At 44.2% G+C, this 13649-nt stretch overlaps 2 protein-coding genes across 4 annotated transcripts in view; one reads left to right on the plus strand and one right to left on the minus strand.

Annotated features, from left to right (window-relative positions):
* The window catches only part of SERPINF1 (serpin family F member 1), a 351983-nt gene that overhangs the window by 198973 nt on the left and 139361 nt on the right, over positions 1–13649 (minus strand). The window lies entirely within an intron of this gene.
* PITPNA (phosphatidylinositol transfer protein alpha) overlaps positions 1–13649 on the plus strand; it is a 44466-nt gene that overhangs the window by 19300 nt on the left and 11517 nt on the right. The window contains exons 5-10 of the mRNA XM_012740777.2: positions 684–691; positions 2043–2117; positions 5736–5819; positions 8092–8169; positions 8322–8432; positions 9222–9344. Coding sequence (XP_012596231.1) covers positions 684–691; positions 2043–2117; positions 5736–5819; positions 8092–8169; positions 8322–8432; positions 9222–9344 — 479 coding nt within the window. The remainder of the gene's footprint in view (positions 1–683; positions 692–2042; positions 2118–5735; positions 5820–8091; positions 8170–8321; positions 8433–9221; positions 9345–13649) is intronic.

The following is a 13649-nucleotide window of genomic DNA, read 5'->3' on the forward strand; positions in this document are numbered from 1 at the left end:
TAGTTTCAGTTTTGAGTTATGGAGTTTGTTAGCCCCGTACACTCTCCAAACATGGCAGTGTGGCATCCATCAGAAACTGAGGTAGCTCCTAAATTCAGAGAGTACAGTATGAACCAGGCCTTTGTCAGGAGGAGAGCTAGTTCATTCCCCAGTGACATGAGAGCTGCAGTCATTTTCTCTAATAAATAATTGAACCGTGCTTTCCGAGGGGTTCCCGTTACAATGAGCAGGAGTGCAGAGCGTGGGAGGTTTGGTTACAGTGAGAGGAAGGATGCAGAGGCAGATAGACAGTGCCTGGCCTAAAGTGCCCTGCTCTGTGCCTTGGGAGGTGTTGGGTGGGGCACCCTGATGATGCTCTGGTGACAGAGTGATGGGTGGCAGTGCCTTGGCTGATCAGAGCCTCTCCCCCTTCCTTGCCCCACTGGAGAGAATTCCAAGAAGCCCATAGTGGCATTGCTTTAATTAAATTGCATATTTGGTCTTTTGGGATGTTTATATGAGTGAAACTTGAAGGTTGGTGCACTGAGCTATTTCTGACTTGCTGGGGCTTGGACGTGACTATGGATTAAGCCACAGAGAGTGGAGAACTCTGCCATTCATGGTCCCTGGGGTTGGGGGCAGATATTTTCTGCATCTTCATTAATCTTTTTCTCTCTTCTTTCCATGTCCTTGCCTTGGAGCAGTTATTACAGTAAGTATTCTCAGGGGGGTTGGGAGTGTAGATGATTTATAAGAAAAGGGGAAATAAAAGTATAACTACACTGGTGATCCTGGGTATTCTCCTCTTTCCCTTGGGTAATGTTTGTTGTTCAGGCTAAACCCTTTCAGTCCTAATGAAGAGCTTATTAACTGGCATGGTGACCTCCTGCTTTAAGCTGCGTTGGCGTGTGGCTTTATCAGGTCCATCCTGTGTGTCTGACATGTTCAGGATGGCTCAAGGCTTTCCCTCCCCTCCCCAGGTCATGCCTTCTCAGGGTTGTAGAGAAATTTCAGGTCAGCTGACATGATTGACACACATTTCCTGTTTGGGCATCTGTTGACCACAGTGGGCACTGACCCTTAGCCAAATTGTGACATAAACAGGGTTTCTCTTCCATCACCATCCTTCTGTCTGTGCCCCTCCTCTCCACGCTTCAGCATACTCATCCTAGTACCTTGTCCCTGATAGTAAATGTAGGCAGTTTCTGGGAAACTAATTCCTACTGAGAAGCTAATGGGTTAATGTGTTCTTCCTTAAGTAGTTAATTTCTTTTTTTTTTTATGCAGAGTCTTGCTGTGTGGCCCCAGGTAGAGTGTAATGGTGTCATCACAGTTCACGGCAACCTCAAACTCCTGGGCTCAGGCAATTCTCCTGCCTTGGCTTCCTGAGTAGCTGGGACTACAGGGTCGTGCCACCACACCCAGCTAATTTTTCTATTTTTAGTAGAAACAGGGTCTTGCTCTTGCTCAGGCTGGTCTTGAATTCCTGAGCTCAAGCAAAGTGAGCTAGGATTACAGGTGTGAGCCACCATGCCTGGCCAGTAGTTCTAATTTTTAAGAAGCAGGAAGGGAGGAAGACAGTAATTAGCATGAAGAGTTGAGTTGTTGAGAAGAGAGCTTCAGGCCTCAGCAAAAGGCTGTGGTGATTATTTTTGGTGGGTTAGTAAGTCTCCCTGTGCTCTTTCCACGCTACCAATTAACCATTAGCATGCCACACATAAAAGTATAGTAGAGTGGTTAAATGCATGGATTTTGAAGTTAGACAACCCTGTTTTTGAGACTCAGCTCTGTCATGATTTCTGTGGCTTTGGACAAGTCACCTAACTTCTTTGAACTTCGGTTTCCTCACCTGTAAAATCAGGGTTATTCTATAGACCTCCCAGGTGCGAATGCAGATTAAATGGGATAATGCATGCCTTGCATAGTGTGGGCTCCCAGACAGGTTAGCTGTGATTTAAGGCAGAGGCTGAAGTCTCTTGACTAACTATGCTCCAGTAATGGGAGATGGTTACTTCCTAACTGTGAGCCTGGTGACTTTAATGTACTTTTTCCCCCCCTTTCAGAATGAATACATGAAAGAAGACTTTCTGATTAAAATTGAAACCTGGCACAAACCTGATCTTGGCAACCAAGAGAATGTGAGTAGTATTTCCCAAGAACCCCAAAGACTTCCAGGTCTCATGGTAGGGTCTTAATGCTATGCCCTGTAGCTTCTCCATCCCTGCTATGGCATCCTCTCTGTGGACCCCTTTGCCTGTCCAGAAAGGCAGTGGCCTCTGCTTAGACCTGTCCTGTCAGCATAGGATCGCTTTGCCTCTGATTTACAAAATGTGATCTCCAGGACACTCCTTGTAGTGCTTGAATTGTTCTAATATGCAGTTCCTGGCAGAGGAGCTGTATTTCTTTCTTTCTTTCTTTTTTTGTTTTCTCCTTTAGAAATAGGATCTCACTCTGTTGCCCAGGCTGGAGTATAATGGACTGATCGTAACTCACTGCAACTTTGAACTCCTGGGCTCAAGTGATCGTCCTGCCTCAGCCTCCCAAGTAGTTAGGACTACAGGCATCTACAGGCATGTGCCACCACACCCAGCTAGCTTTTTTTCTTTCTTTTTTTTTTTTTAAATATATTGTAGAGACGGGTCTCGCTATGTTGGCCAAGCTAGTCTTCAACTTCTTGGCCTCAAGCAATCTTCCCGCCTTGGCCTCCCAAAGTCAGAGTGCTAGGATTATAGGGATTAGCCACCTTACCTGGCCCCAATTTTGTTTTGTTTTTTTAATTTTTTTTATTTTGGCATATTATGGGGGTACAGATTTTAAGGTTTCAATAAATGCCCATTTCCCCCCCTCCCCCCAAAAGTCTGAGTCTCCATCATGACCATCCCCCAGATGGTGCACCTCTCTCTCATTATGTATGTATATACCTGCCCCCCTCCCCTTTTTTTTTTTTTTTTTTTTTTGAGACAGAGTCTTGCTTTGTTGCCCAGGCTAGAGTGAGTGCCATGATGTCAGCCTAGCTCACAGCAACCTCAAACTCCTGGGCTCAAGCAATCCTTCTGCCTCAGCCTCCCGAGTAGCTGGGACTACAGGCATGCGCCACCATGCCCGGCTAATTTTTTTCTATATATATCAGTTGGCCAATTAATTTCTTTCTATTTATAGTAGAGACGGGGTCTCGCTCTTGCTCAGGCTGGTTTCGAACTCCTGACCTCGAGCAATCCGCCCGCCTCGGCCTCCCAGGGTGCTAGGATTATAGGCGTGAGCCACCTCACGTGGCCCCCAATTTTGTTTTTAAAAAAGGTGTATAGGCCGGGCGCTGTGGCTCACGCCTGTAATCCTAGCTCTTGGGAGGCCGAGGCGGGCGGATTGCTCAAGGTCAGGAGTTCAAAACCAGCCTGAGCAAGAGCGAGACCCCGTCTCTACTATAAATAGAAAGAAATTAATTGGCCAACTGATATATATATAAAAAATTAGCCGGGCGTGGTGGCGCATGCCTGTAGTCCCAGCTACTCGGGAGGCTGAGGCAGAAGGATCACTCGAGCCCAGGAGTTTGAGGTTGCTGTGAGCTAGGCTGACGCCACGGCACTCACTCTAGCCTGGACAACAAAGCGAGACTCTGTCTCAAAAAAAAAAAAGGTGTATATATTCCTCTTCCTTGGTGTTTACTTATTTATTTTTTGAGAGGCAAGAACTGTATGAGGTATTTTAAAAACATCAAAATTATAGTTTCGGTAGAGCACAATTTACAACAACTCCCCAAATTTAAAATATATCTGTTCTTTTTGAGACAGAGTCTCACTCTGTTGCCTGGACCAGAGTGCTATGGTGTCAGCCTAGCTCACAGCAACCTCAAACTCCTGGGCTCAAGTAATCCTCCTGCCTCAGCCTCTCAAGTAGCTGGTACTATAGGCATGCACCCCATGTCTAGCTAATTTTTTCTATATATTTTTAGTTGTCCAGCTAATTACTTTCTATTTTTTTAGTAGAGATGGGGTCTCACTCTTGCTCAGGCTGGTCTCGAACTCCTGAGCTCAAACAATCCACTCGCCTCAGCCTACCAGAGTGCTAGGATTACAGGCGTGAGCCACCATGCTCGGCCTATATCTATTCTTTATCCCAGCAATTTCATGCCCAGAAATTTATTAGATATATATATTTTTTACACATGTGTAAAATACCATATATACAATAAGATTCATTGTAGCATTCTTTGCATAGCCAAGATTAAAAACAACGTAAGGGCCAGCCCGGCGGTGGCTCATATTTTTAATCCTAGCACTTTGGAAAGCTGAGGCAGGAGGATCACTTGAGGCCAAGAATTTGAGACCAGCCTGGACAACATGGTGAGACCCCCATCTCTACAAAAAATTAAAAAATTAGCCAGGCATGGTGCTGCATACCTGTAGCCTTAGCTACTTGGGAGGCTGAGGTGGGAGGATCACTTGAGCCCAGAAGTTCAAGGCTACAGGGAGCTGATTGTGCCACTGTACTCCAGCCTGGGCAATAGACCCTGAGCAAGAGCAAGACCCTGTCTCTGAAAAATAAAACAAACATAAAAACAACATAAGAGCCTATCAGTGGGATACCATTAAATAAATTGTGGCACAGGCAAATAGTGGTATACTTACAGCCATTAAAAGGAACCAATAGGAGGCCGGGCGCGGTGGCTCACGCCTGTAATCCTAGCACTCTGGGAGGCTGAGGCGGGAGAATCGTTTGAGCTCAGGAGTTAGAGATCAGCCTGAGCAAGAGCAAGACCCCGTCTCTACTAAAAAATTAGAAAGAAATTAGCTGGACAACTAAAAATATATAGAAAAAATTAGCCAGGCATGATGGCACATGCTATAGTCCCAGCTACTTGGGAGGCTGAGGCAGGAGGATCAATTGAGCCCAGGAGTTTGAGGTTGCTGTGAGCTAAGCTGACATCACGGCACTCTAGCCCGGGCAACAGGGAAGACTCTGTCTCAGAAAAAAAAAAAGAACCAATAGGGAACAATCTTCATGATAGTTTGGTGAAAAAAGCGAGATATGAAACAGTATATGTATGTGCTACCATTTGTATTTTTTTTTTTAAAGAATCTATACATATGGGTGTTTGTATGTGTATAGAATCTGGCAGCAGTGGCTGTTACTAGAATGGGGACTGAGGAACAAGCAAGAGGAAGAGTTACTCTTTATTGTATCCTTTTGTACATTTTGAATTTGTGTCATAATTTTGTATTACGTGCATTGTACAACCTATTCAAAATAAGCAGTATACAGCTAAGCAGGCAGCATCTCCAGAAGTGTTTACAGTCTTTACAAAGGGGAACGTATGGAAACAATGTAAGTGCTGTACTACCCCTCGGGGTGTTTTGACCTGTAGAAATGGTATTTAGCTTTAAAAAGATCATTTGTTCTCAAATTTATGTCTCCTTAAGATCCAGCTAGGTACAGGGGCACGTGCTTATAGTCTAGCTATTTGGGTGGCTGAGGCAGGAGGATTGCTTGAGCCCAGAAGTTTGAGGCTATAGTGTGCTACAGTCATACCTGTGAATAGACACTGCACTCCAGCTTGGGCAATATAGCGAGATCCTGTCTCTTAAAAAAAAAGGAAAATCCATTTTCCCATTTCTTTGGGTAATTTTATATATAATTCTTTACTAGTAGGAATCTCATATGTATGACTATGGGAATAGCCATTGCTAGGTGTCCTTTCTGGGTAAAGGGTGCTTTGTAGCTGACAAAAAACTGCACAGTGGTCCCCCTTCTTCCTGCAGGTGCATAAAGTGGAGCCCGAGGCATGGAAACATGTGGAAGTCATATATATAGACATTGCAGATCGAAGCCAAGTACTTAGCAAGGTAGGAACTATTTTAAGATGTGGGTAGCCTTCGAGATGCAGAAATGACTTCTAAGTATTAGAGAAACCTAGAAACCATACCCAGTTTGGCTTAAAAGGAAGTTTTCTCTGGTGTGCATTATTTGTTTTATTTTAAAGTTAGTATTAGTAGTTCCTTTGTCTTGAGGTGGGGATACTACCATGAAAATAGTGGCCTAAATTTGTGTCTCTTCTCTGGCCTCTGGAAATTATTACTGGACAATGTAGGTGCTATAGGTAGTGGGGTATTTTGCTCTGTTGAAAGGATGCTTAGCCTGAATAATCAGAGCACTAGTTCCCAAATTTATTTTTCCAACCCAGTGTTTAAAAAACATTTATTTCCTGCCTGTTGTGTTTGGAATACTGTCTTAGGTTCTCTGGGTTCCAGGTGAGATTATATGAAAAGACAGGTCCTCTGCCTTCAAGAAGTTGGTGGTGGCATTTTAGAGTAACAAACATTGCAGCAGGTGCCTGGAAAAGGACAGTCCACAGCTAGACCAGAAGCTGGGTGAGAACAGGGACCAGATCTGACTTGCTTACTCACTGTTATGCTCCCAGGAATTATCTGTTCAAGGAATAAGAGGATTAAATTCCCCCTCATTCATTACTGTTCTTATTAGACAGAGGCCTTGTTGGGATTAGGAGACAGGAATTTAACTCTCTGCCCATTGATAGGGAATAAGTGTTTGCTTTTTGTATCCCATGGGTGTGATACCTCTCTCCTTTGGTCAGTCTGTACACTTAAGATATTAATATTTTGATTTGTCTATTTCTAAAAAGATAAGAAGACCATCTTGGGCTTTCTTGCCTAATATCCCTACCCCCAATGTCAAAAGGTTAGTGGATTTTTTTTTTTTTTTTTTTTTTTTATTTATTTAATTATTTTTCATTTACCCTCGCCTTCTGCTGTGTAAGGTTAGTGGATTTTTCAAAAAACTTTTTACTGGCCGGGCGCTGTGGCTCACGCCTGTAATCCTAGCTCTTGGGAGGCCGAGGCGGGCGGATTGCTCAAGGTCAGGAGTTCAAAACCAGCCTGAGCAAGAGCGAGACCCCGTCTCTACTATAAATAGAAAGAAATTAATTGGCCAACTAATATATATATAAAAAATTAGCCGGGCATGGTGGCGCATGCCTGTAGTCCCAGCTACCCGGGAGGCTGAGGCAGAAGGATCACTCGAGCCCAGGAGATTGAGGTTGCTGTGAGCTAGGCTGACGCCACGGCACTCACTCTAGCCTGGGCAACAAAGTGAGACTCTGTCTCAAAAAAAAACAAAAAAAAAAAAAACTTTTTACTGAAGTATAACACATATAGCAAAATGAATATATCATAAGTGTGCAGCTTGATGAATTTTCTTAAACGGAACATACCCAACTATTTCTCAACCAGAATACTAGCAAAAAGTATTGTTCTTTAAGTATTCTGTCAACTCTGGTTTTACATGTGAGTGGAGAGAAGCAATGGTGGGGGAGATTTATTTTTCTAAAGCACACGGAAATAATCTCCTTAGCTTTGGGAAATACTTGAAAGAGGGAGAGTGTGTGTGAGAAAGAGATGTATTATCTTCATTATTTTTGTTAAGTAGATGCTATAATGAGTTTGCTTTTCCTGAGCCTACATTAGTCAATGTAGGCCAGCCAAAAATTAAACTTTTGTTGTGGTTGATTAACACAGAGAATTGACTGCAATATGAATCAGTGAAGTGAGACTGACCAGTAGTGGAAAGGTTCTATATACCGAACATTTCTAATAATGATTTTATTAAAACAAGCCATAGGGAGATTATACTAAAAGATTTCAGGAATGACAGCCAGTTATTTTCAGCTCTGATAGTATTTTAGAATCACCTGCAGAGATGTAAAAAAAATTCCAGGCTGCCTTCACTTGAAGATATTTTTATTCACTGAGTTTTAGGTGGGGTGGCCCAGAAATTTTGCAAAACTCTTCTCTGGTGATTTTGATGCTCACCCCAGTTTCAAAATCTCTGTCTTAAACACTGGAAATATGTGTCTGCTCAGACAGTCTGGTAATACTTCATACTGGTAAAATTGAAAGCAAACCTTGGCAGAGAAAATCACATAGAATTGTCCTCTGAGGCAAATGTAAACAGCTCTACATCTTGTTTATAACATTTTCCAATATTTGCTCTATGCCTGCAGCATCAAGAACTAGTATGAAGTGTATGCTAATGAAAAATCTGTTTTCCTTTCTCTCTCCCCCTACCCTTCTCCAACCCAAATTCCACAACATCTCTCAGGATTACAAGCCAGAGGAAGACCCAGCAAAATTTAAATCTATCAAAACAGGCCGAGGACCCTTGGGCCCAAATTGGAAGGTGCAGTTCACACCGTTACCACCAGGGGGCCGGGCGTGGTGTGGGTGGGCCTTACTCGGTGGAGGAGGGGAATGGCTGAGGCTGGGCTCAGGGACAGCCTGAGGTCTGCCCTCTTAGTTACCTGCCTGCCTGTGGGTATGTTTCTAATGCAGCAAGAACTTCTGAATCAGAGAGACTGCCCATATATGTGTGCATACAAACTGGTTACCGTGAAGTTCAAGTGGTGGGGCCTGCAGAACAAAGTGGAAAACTTTATACATAAGGTAAGTAACCAGGGTGAGGTCTTTCCCAGTGACCTCTGTGTGTGTGTGTGTGTGTGTGTTTTGCCCAACAAGAGAAGAGCATACAGTCCACATGACCTGTATCATAGGGTTGCCAATATTAGAATTACTTCACAGTTTGGTTTCCCTACGTCCCCTTGCATTTAACTGTCTTACAGTTTAATGCTGTCCATCCAGGGACACCACATGTGACAGGGATGGAAACCAAGGCAAAAGAAGGAAACAGGAAGGGACTTGCTATGACTGAACTACAAATAAAACTCAGTCTTTCTATTCTTGAAGCCTAAAGGCAAGAGGTATTGTGAGCCAAATTCCCTAGTATCCTGAATTACTCCACTGGGCAGACCTAAGGAGTTTTATAGCCCTTTAATTCTCTGATGTGTTAGAAACCTCACTCCTTGGTCACATTTCACAGCTACTGGCCAGTTTTAATCTGGCATTGGGCACCGGAAACAAGGATGAAATTTGGTGGTTGTTTTGGAGCCTTGGCTTGCATAGGAGCTCCTGGGCTACCTGTCCTATAGTATTTTAGGCAAAGGGCCTAGCTGTGAAGTAGGCTCCCATTGTGTCTTGGGGGCTGCCTCCTATTTGAAGCTATACATGTGAAGGCAAAGGTCGCTGACCTATGGCTGATACAGAGAAGCCAACCAGGCATCACTGCTCCCCACTTCCCCAGTAAAGTGTGGGTGTTAGCACAGAGATCATGGGGGGAACAGCTGTAGCAGTGGCCTTCACCTTCTGGGTTCTAACTTGGTTCCTTCCTTTTTATAGCAAGAGAAGCGTCTGTTTACAAACTTTCACAGGCAGCTGTTCTGTTGGCTTGATAAGTGGGTTGACCTGACCATGGACGACATTCGAAGGATGGAAGAAGAGACGAAGAGACAGCTGGATGAGGTAAGTGGGATCCACAGGAGGCTCTGGGCCTCTCCTGTGAATAGTAAAGAGACTGTTGTGCTGGGGCACTTCACTGAGACCACCATCCTATAGTCTAGTCACATGTCAGTGTCTGCTATGGATGAAGTATAATACCAGGCAATATAGGAACTATAAGGAATGTGCTTTTGAATTTGTCATTTCACAGAAGTCTTGGTATACCCAGAGACAAAGACGGTAGTAGGTGCCAAATGCCAAATGAGTAATGCAGCCACTGCAGTGATTCTTCAGAGCCAGGTGGGGGAGATTGTGCTGGGCTGCAGAGTTGGAGGTGACCCTGGGAGGAGGCAGGCTGGCTGATCTGTGAATACCGTGCACATCACCCACAGAGGATAGCAGCAGCACACGAAGGAGCTGACTGCTCTATATGGTGGTTTGGAGCTATTTTTAGAGCTTGGAGCGCTTTTTTTTCTGGTCTTGGCATGGATCCCAGAAGGAAGGCTAACTGCTCTGTGGGTGCCTGAAGACCCAGCACTCGTCCTGCCTCATTTGGGGCTGCTTCCCTGAGAGGACTACTCAGAGAAGATTGTCAGTAAATAACATTCCGGCATTCACTGTGTGCTAGGCACCATTCTAGGGGCTTTTGCATACACAATCTCAATGCAATCTTCACAACACCCTGGGAAGAGGCCTTGCCGTTAGTCCCACCCTTAGATGAGGGAAGGGAGGCTCTGAGAGCTCATTGCTGCCGTGCTTAGGTGATAGAGTGACGGCAAAGGCCCAGGGCTCTGTCCCATAGCTCTTACCTCTACTCCTCCCTCTAAATGCCATTTGGGGCCCTCCTGCCCTCTTGGGGCTAAAAATAAAGTAAGGCAGGAAGCTCTGTTTCAGAACTGCCATTTCTCCCTCCTTGCCCTGGGTGGGGTTTGGCGTGGAGCCTGGGTGTCCACAGAGGTGCTGCCTTGCCCAGCTCTCCAGCAGGGCTGAGCTACGAGCCAGGCTTGCATGCCTACACAGATGCTGTCTGCCTCGCTGTGCTGGTCTAGGGTGGAAACTGGGCCCAGAAGCTCTTCCTTCCTCTGGAGCCCTGCATGGAACTGTTTTACCATCCAGGATGACACTCTTCCTGGGCAAACTCACTGGGAAGTGCTGTACTAAATTAGTTCCTGTTGAAGGCAGATGTTTGGGTTATTCACTCAGCTGCATTTGGCAGTGAAGTGGTAGGATCCGGGGCACGATCCCTGATTCTTCTGCTAAGGATGCCCAGGAAGCCGTAGACCTCAATGTCCAGGGCTTTGCTGATTCTGACTGTGTAAGAGAGAGGCCTGAGTCTTTTGGTCACACTAATCCTGCCAGAAAGAAAGGAAACAAGTTTCCAAATGGAGGAACACGGAGAAGCCTCGGGCTTCACCCACACACTGCCTGACAAAGGCCATCATAAAGCACATTGGGGTTCGTGGAAGTATTTGCTGATCACATTTTGTTCTTTGGGTACAATTCATATTCTTAGAGCTGGAAGAACTCTCCAGAGATCTACTGGATCTGTTTTCCTCATATCCAAAATTTGAGAGCCCTCAGAGTGAGGGATTCTTTCTCTTCCCCCTTTGATATTTCTCTATTCCATGGAGGAACGTGCCAAAAACTTAGATGATCACTGTCCTCCAGGATAACTGCAAATGCAAGAAACTTTGGAATTAGAATTTTAAAACTAATTTGCAGTAGAAGAGAAAGCAAAACCGAATCCATGTCATTCTGGCACGTTTTGACCTCTTTAGCAACTGTATAGGACTTTTGTATGCTAACTGTACCCCTGGCTTACTTATCTTTTTTTTTTCTCTGTCTAAAAATATATTTCTTTTATCAGAGTTTTATTTTTATAGTTTTAAAGCTCAGCATCCCCAGCTTATGAGAAAAAAGCTGCCCTCTTCTGTCCCACCTGCCGAGAAGCAGCTCCTTGCAGTTCTTTACGGGGATGAGTCTTCACATAGTTTGGTTTGGTTGGTGTGTGATCTATGTTGCATAATAATGTGATTGGTGTTGCTCCATTCTCAGTCATTTTGCTCCCAGTCGTTGGGTACTTTAAATCAAAAGATCTCTTCAGTCCTGGAAGAAATGTTTTTGTATTATTTATTTGATACACTATTTTCTTTGGTCTCTTTCTAGAATTTTTATTAGTCAGAAGTTGGACCCCATGAATTAACCCTCTAATTTTCTTACATTTTCTTTCCTTTTTAGTCTGCTTTCTGGGGGATTTTTTTCCAATGTTAAATTCCATTTCTTCTGTTAATTTTTTTAAAGCATTTCTTACTTTGTGTTCTTTATTAATATATCTATTTCCTTTTTCTACATGCATTATCTTCCTTTTCTGAAGCTGCAGTTTTTGTTTTTTGAGGTTTCTCTTTGCTCCCTGAAATAATCTGTTTCCTCTGGGCTCCTTTGTCCAGTTTGTGTTGGACTCTGTGTTTCATGTTAGGGCTTTCCTCAAATCAGTAGGTGGGCATCATGGCAGGATTGGCCGGTGGTTACAATGGGGAACCCTGCTTCAGGACTCTTAGTCTTTTGGGGGGGGGGGCTGCTCATTTTGCCTAGAGAGGACTCCCAGTCTCTTGCTTGGTGGACAGGCAGCCAGCATTCTGGGGGCCAAACTGGGGAAGGGTCCTGGTGGGATCACCAGGCCATTGGTTGGCTTTGACTTAATTCCCTCATTCTGCATCGTGCCCACCTTGCTTCTAGCAAAGCCTGAGGTCCTGAGTTCAGGCTTCCATCAGCACCTTCAGAGAATGAACTTTCTGGCTTTTGCTGTGGCAGGAAACAGGGTGGTTGCTTGACTTCCAGACCAGGAGGAGAGAATGCTTGGGCCTAAATGTTTTCTTTTCTTTTTTTTTTTGAGACAGTCTCGCTTTGTTGCCCAGACTAGAGTGAGTGCTGTGGCGTCAGCCTAGCTCACAGCAACCTCAAACTCCTGGGCTCAAGCAATCCTGCTTCCTCAGCCTTCCAAGTAGCTGGGACTACAGGCATGCCCCACCATGCCCGGCTAATTTTTTCTATATATATTAGTTGGCCAATTAATTTCTTTCTATTTTTATAGTAGAGACGGGATCTCGCTCTTGCTCAGGCTGGTTTCAAACTCCTGACCTTGAGCAATCCTCTCGCTTCTGCCTCCCAGAGTGCTAGGATTACAGGCGTGAGCTACCGCGCCAGGCCAAGTCACCAGTTTTCAACCCTAGCTGGCACTCCCACCTTCAGAGGTCCCAGTGCTGCTAGTTTCTGAGCCCTTGGAGAACCTGTAACACAAATTGGTCTGCTGCTTCTTGGCTTCCTATCTGCGCAGGTACGCTTAGGTTTCAGCTTCTGCTGTTTTGCAAACGAGTGATAACTTTTCTACCCTTTTTCCATCTCACAGGATGTCGTTACCATCTTCTGTCTGCTGTCTTCTTCATGGTTTTATATCTTTTTTGATTCTTGTCATTGTAGTGGATTTTAAGAAGGAACAGTGATAAATGCATGTATTCAGCCTGCCATAATTAACTGCAAGTTTGCAATAAGAATTATGATTACTATCCTTTAAACCAATGCATAGTAGTCCAGTGCCAGCAGATTTTTTGTGAGTTCTAACGGATCACTATAAGGCTGCAGTGACCACTGCTGTAACTCTAGTCTGGGCAACAAAGCGAGACTCTGTCCCCAAAAAAAAGAGATTAGTTCTTTGCCCTAAAAAGAAAAATGTCAGGAAATACGTGCCTGCAGGAGAGCAGTCTCTCTCTGTCTTCCCTGCTCCTCCCTTTTTTCTCCTTAAGCCCTTGCTCTTTTATGAGGCTCATAATCTCAAAAATGCAAGGAAGTACCTTAAAGGTCATTGAGTCCAATTATACATTGTCCTTGAGTCCTCTATGCATCTTCCTTACCAGCCTATGCTTGATTACCACCTGTGATGGGGAGTTCACTATCTCCTGAATGTGTTTATTATTAATAGACACTAACATTTATTGAGGTCTTACTGCATAGCCTGTCATATGTGGTAAGAGTTTGACACGTATTATGTCATCAATCCTCATGGCAACCTATAACATAGGTATTAGTTTTATGATACAGAAACTGGCTCAGAGAAATTAAGGGTACTTTGTAGTTTACTGAACAAGTAAACTACTTTGGGCTTTGGCCATTAACTCTGTAGAAAATGAGAAAAGAGAATTCAAATTTTAAAAATTTTAAGAAAATTTGGTTGGGCACAGTGGCTCACACCTATGATCCTAGCACTCTGGGAGTCTGAGACGAGAGGATTATTTGAGGCCAGGAGTTTGAAACCAGCCTGAGCAAGAAAAAAAT

Source organism: Microcebus murinus, chromosome 18 (assembly GCF_040939455.1).
Source record: "Microcebus murinus isolate Inina chromosome 18, M.murinus_Inina_mat1.0, whole genome shotgun sequence".
NCBI lineage: Eukaryota > Metazoa > Chordata > Mammalia > Primates > Cheirogaleidae > Microcebus > Microcebus murinus.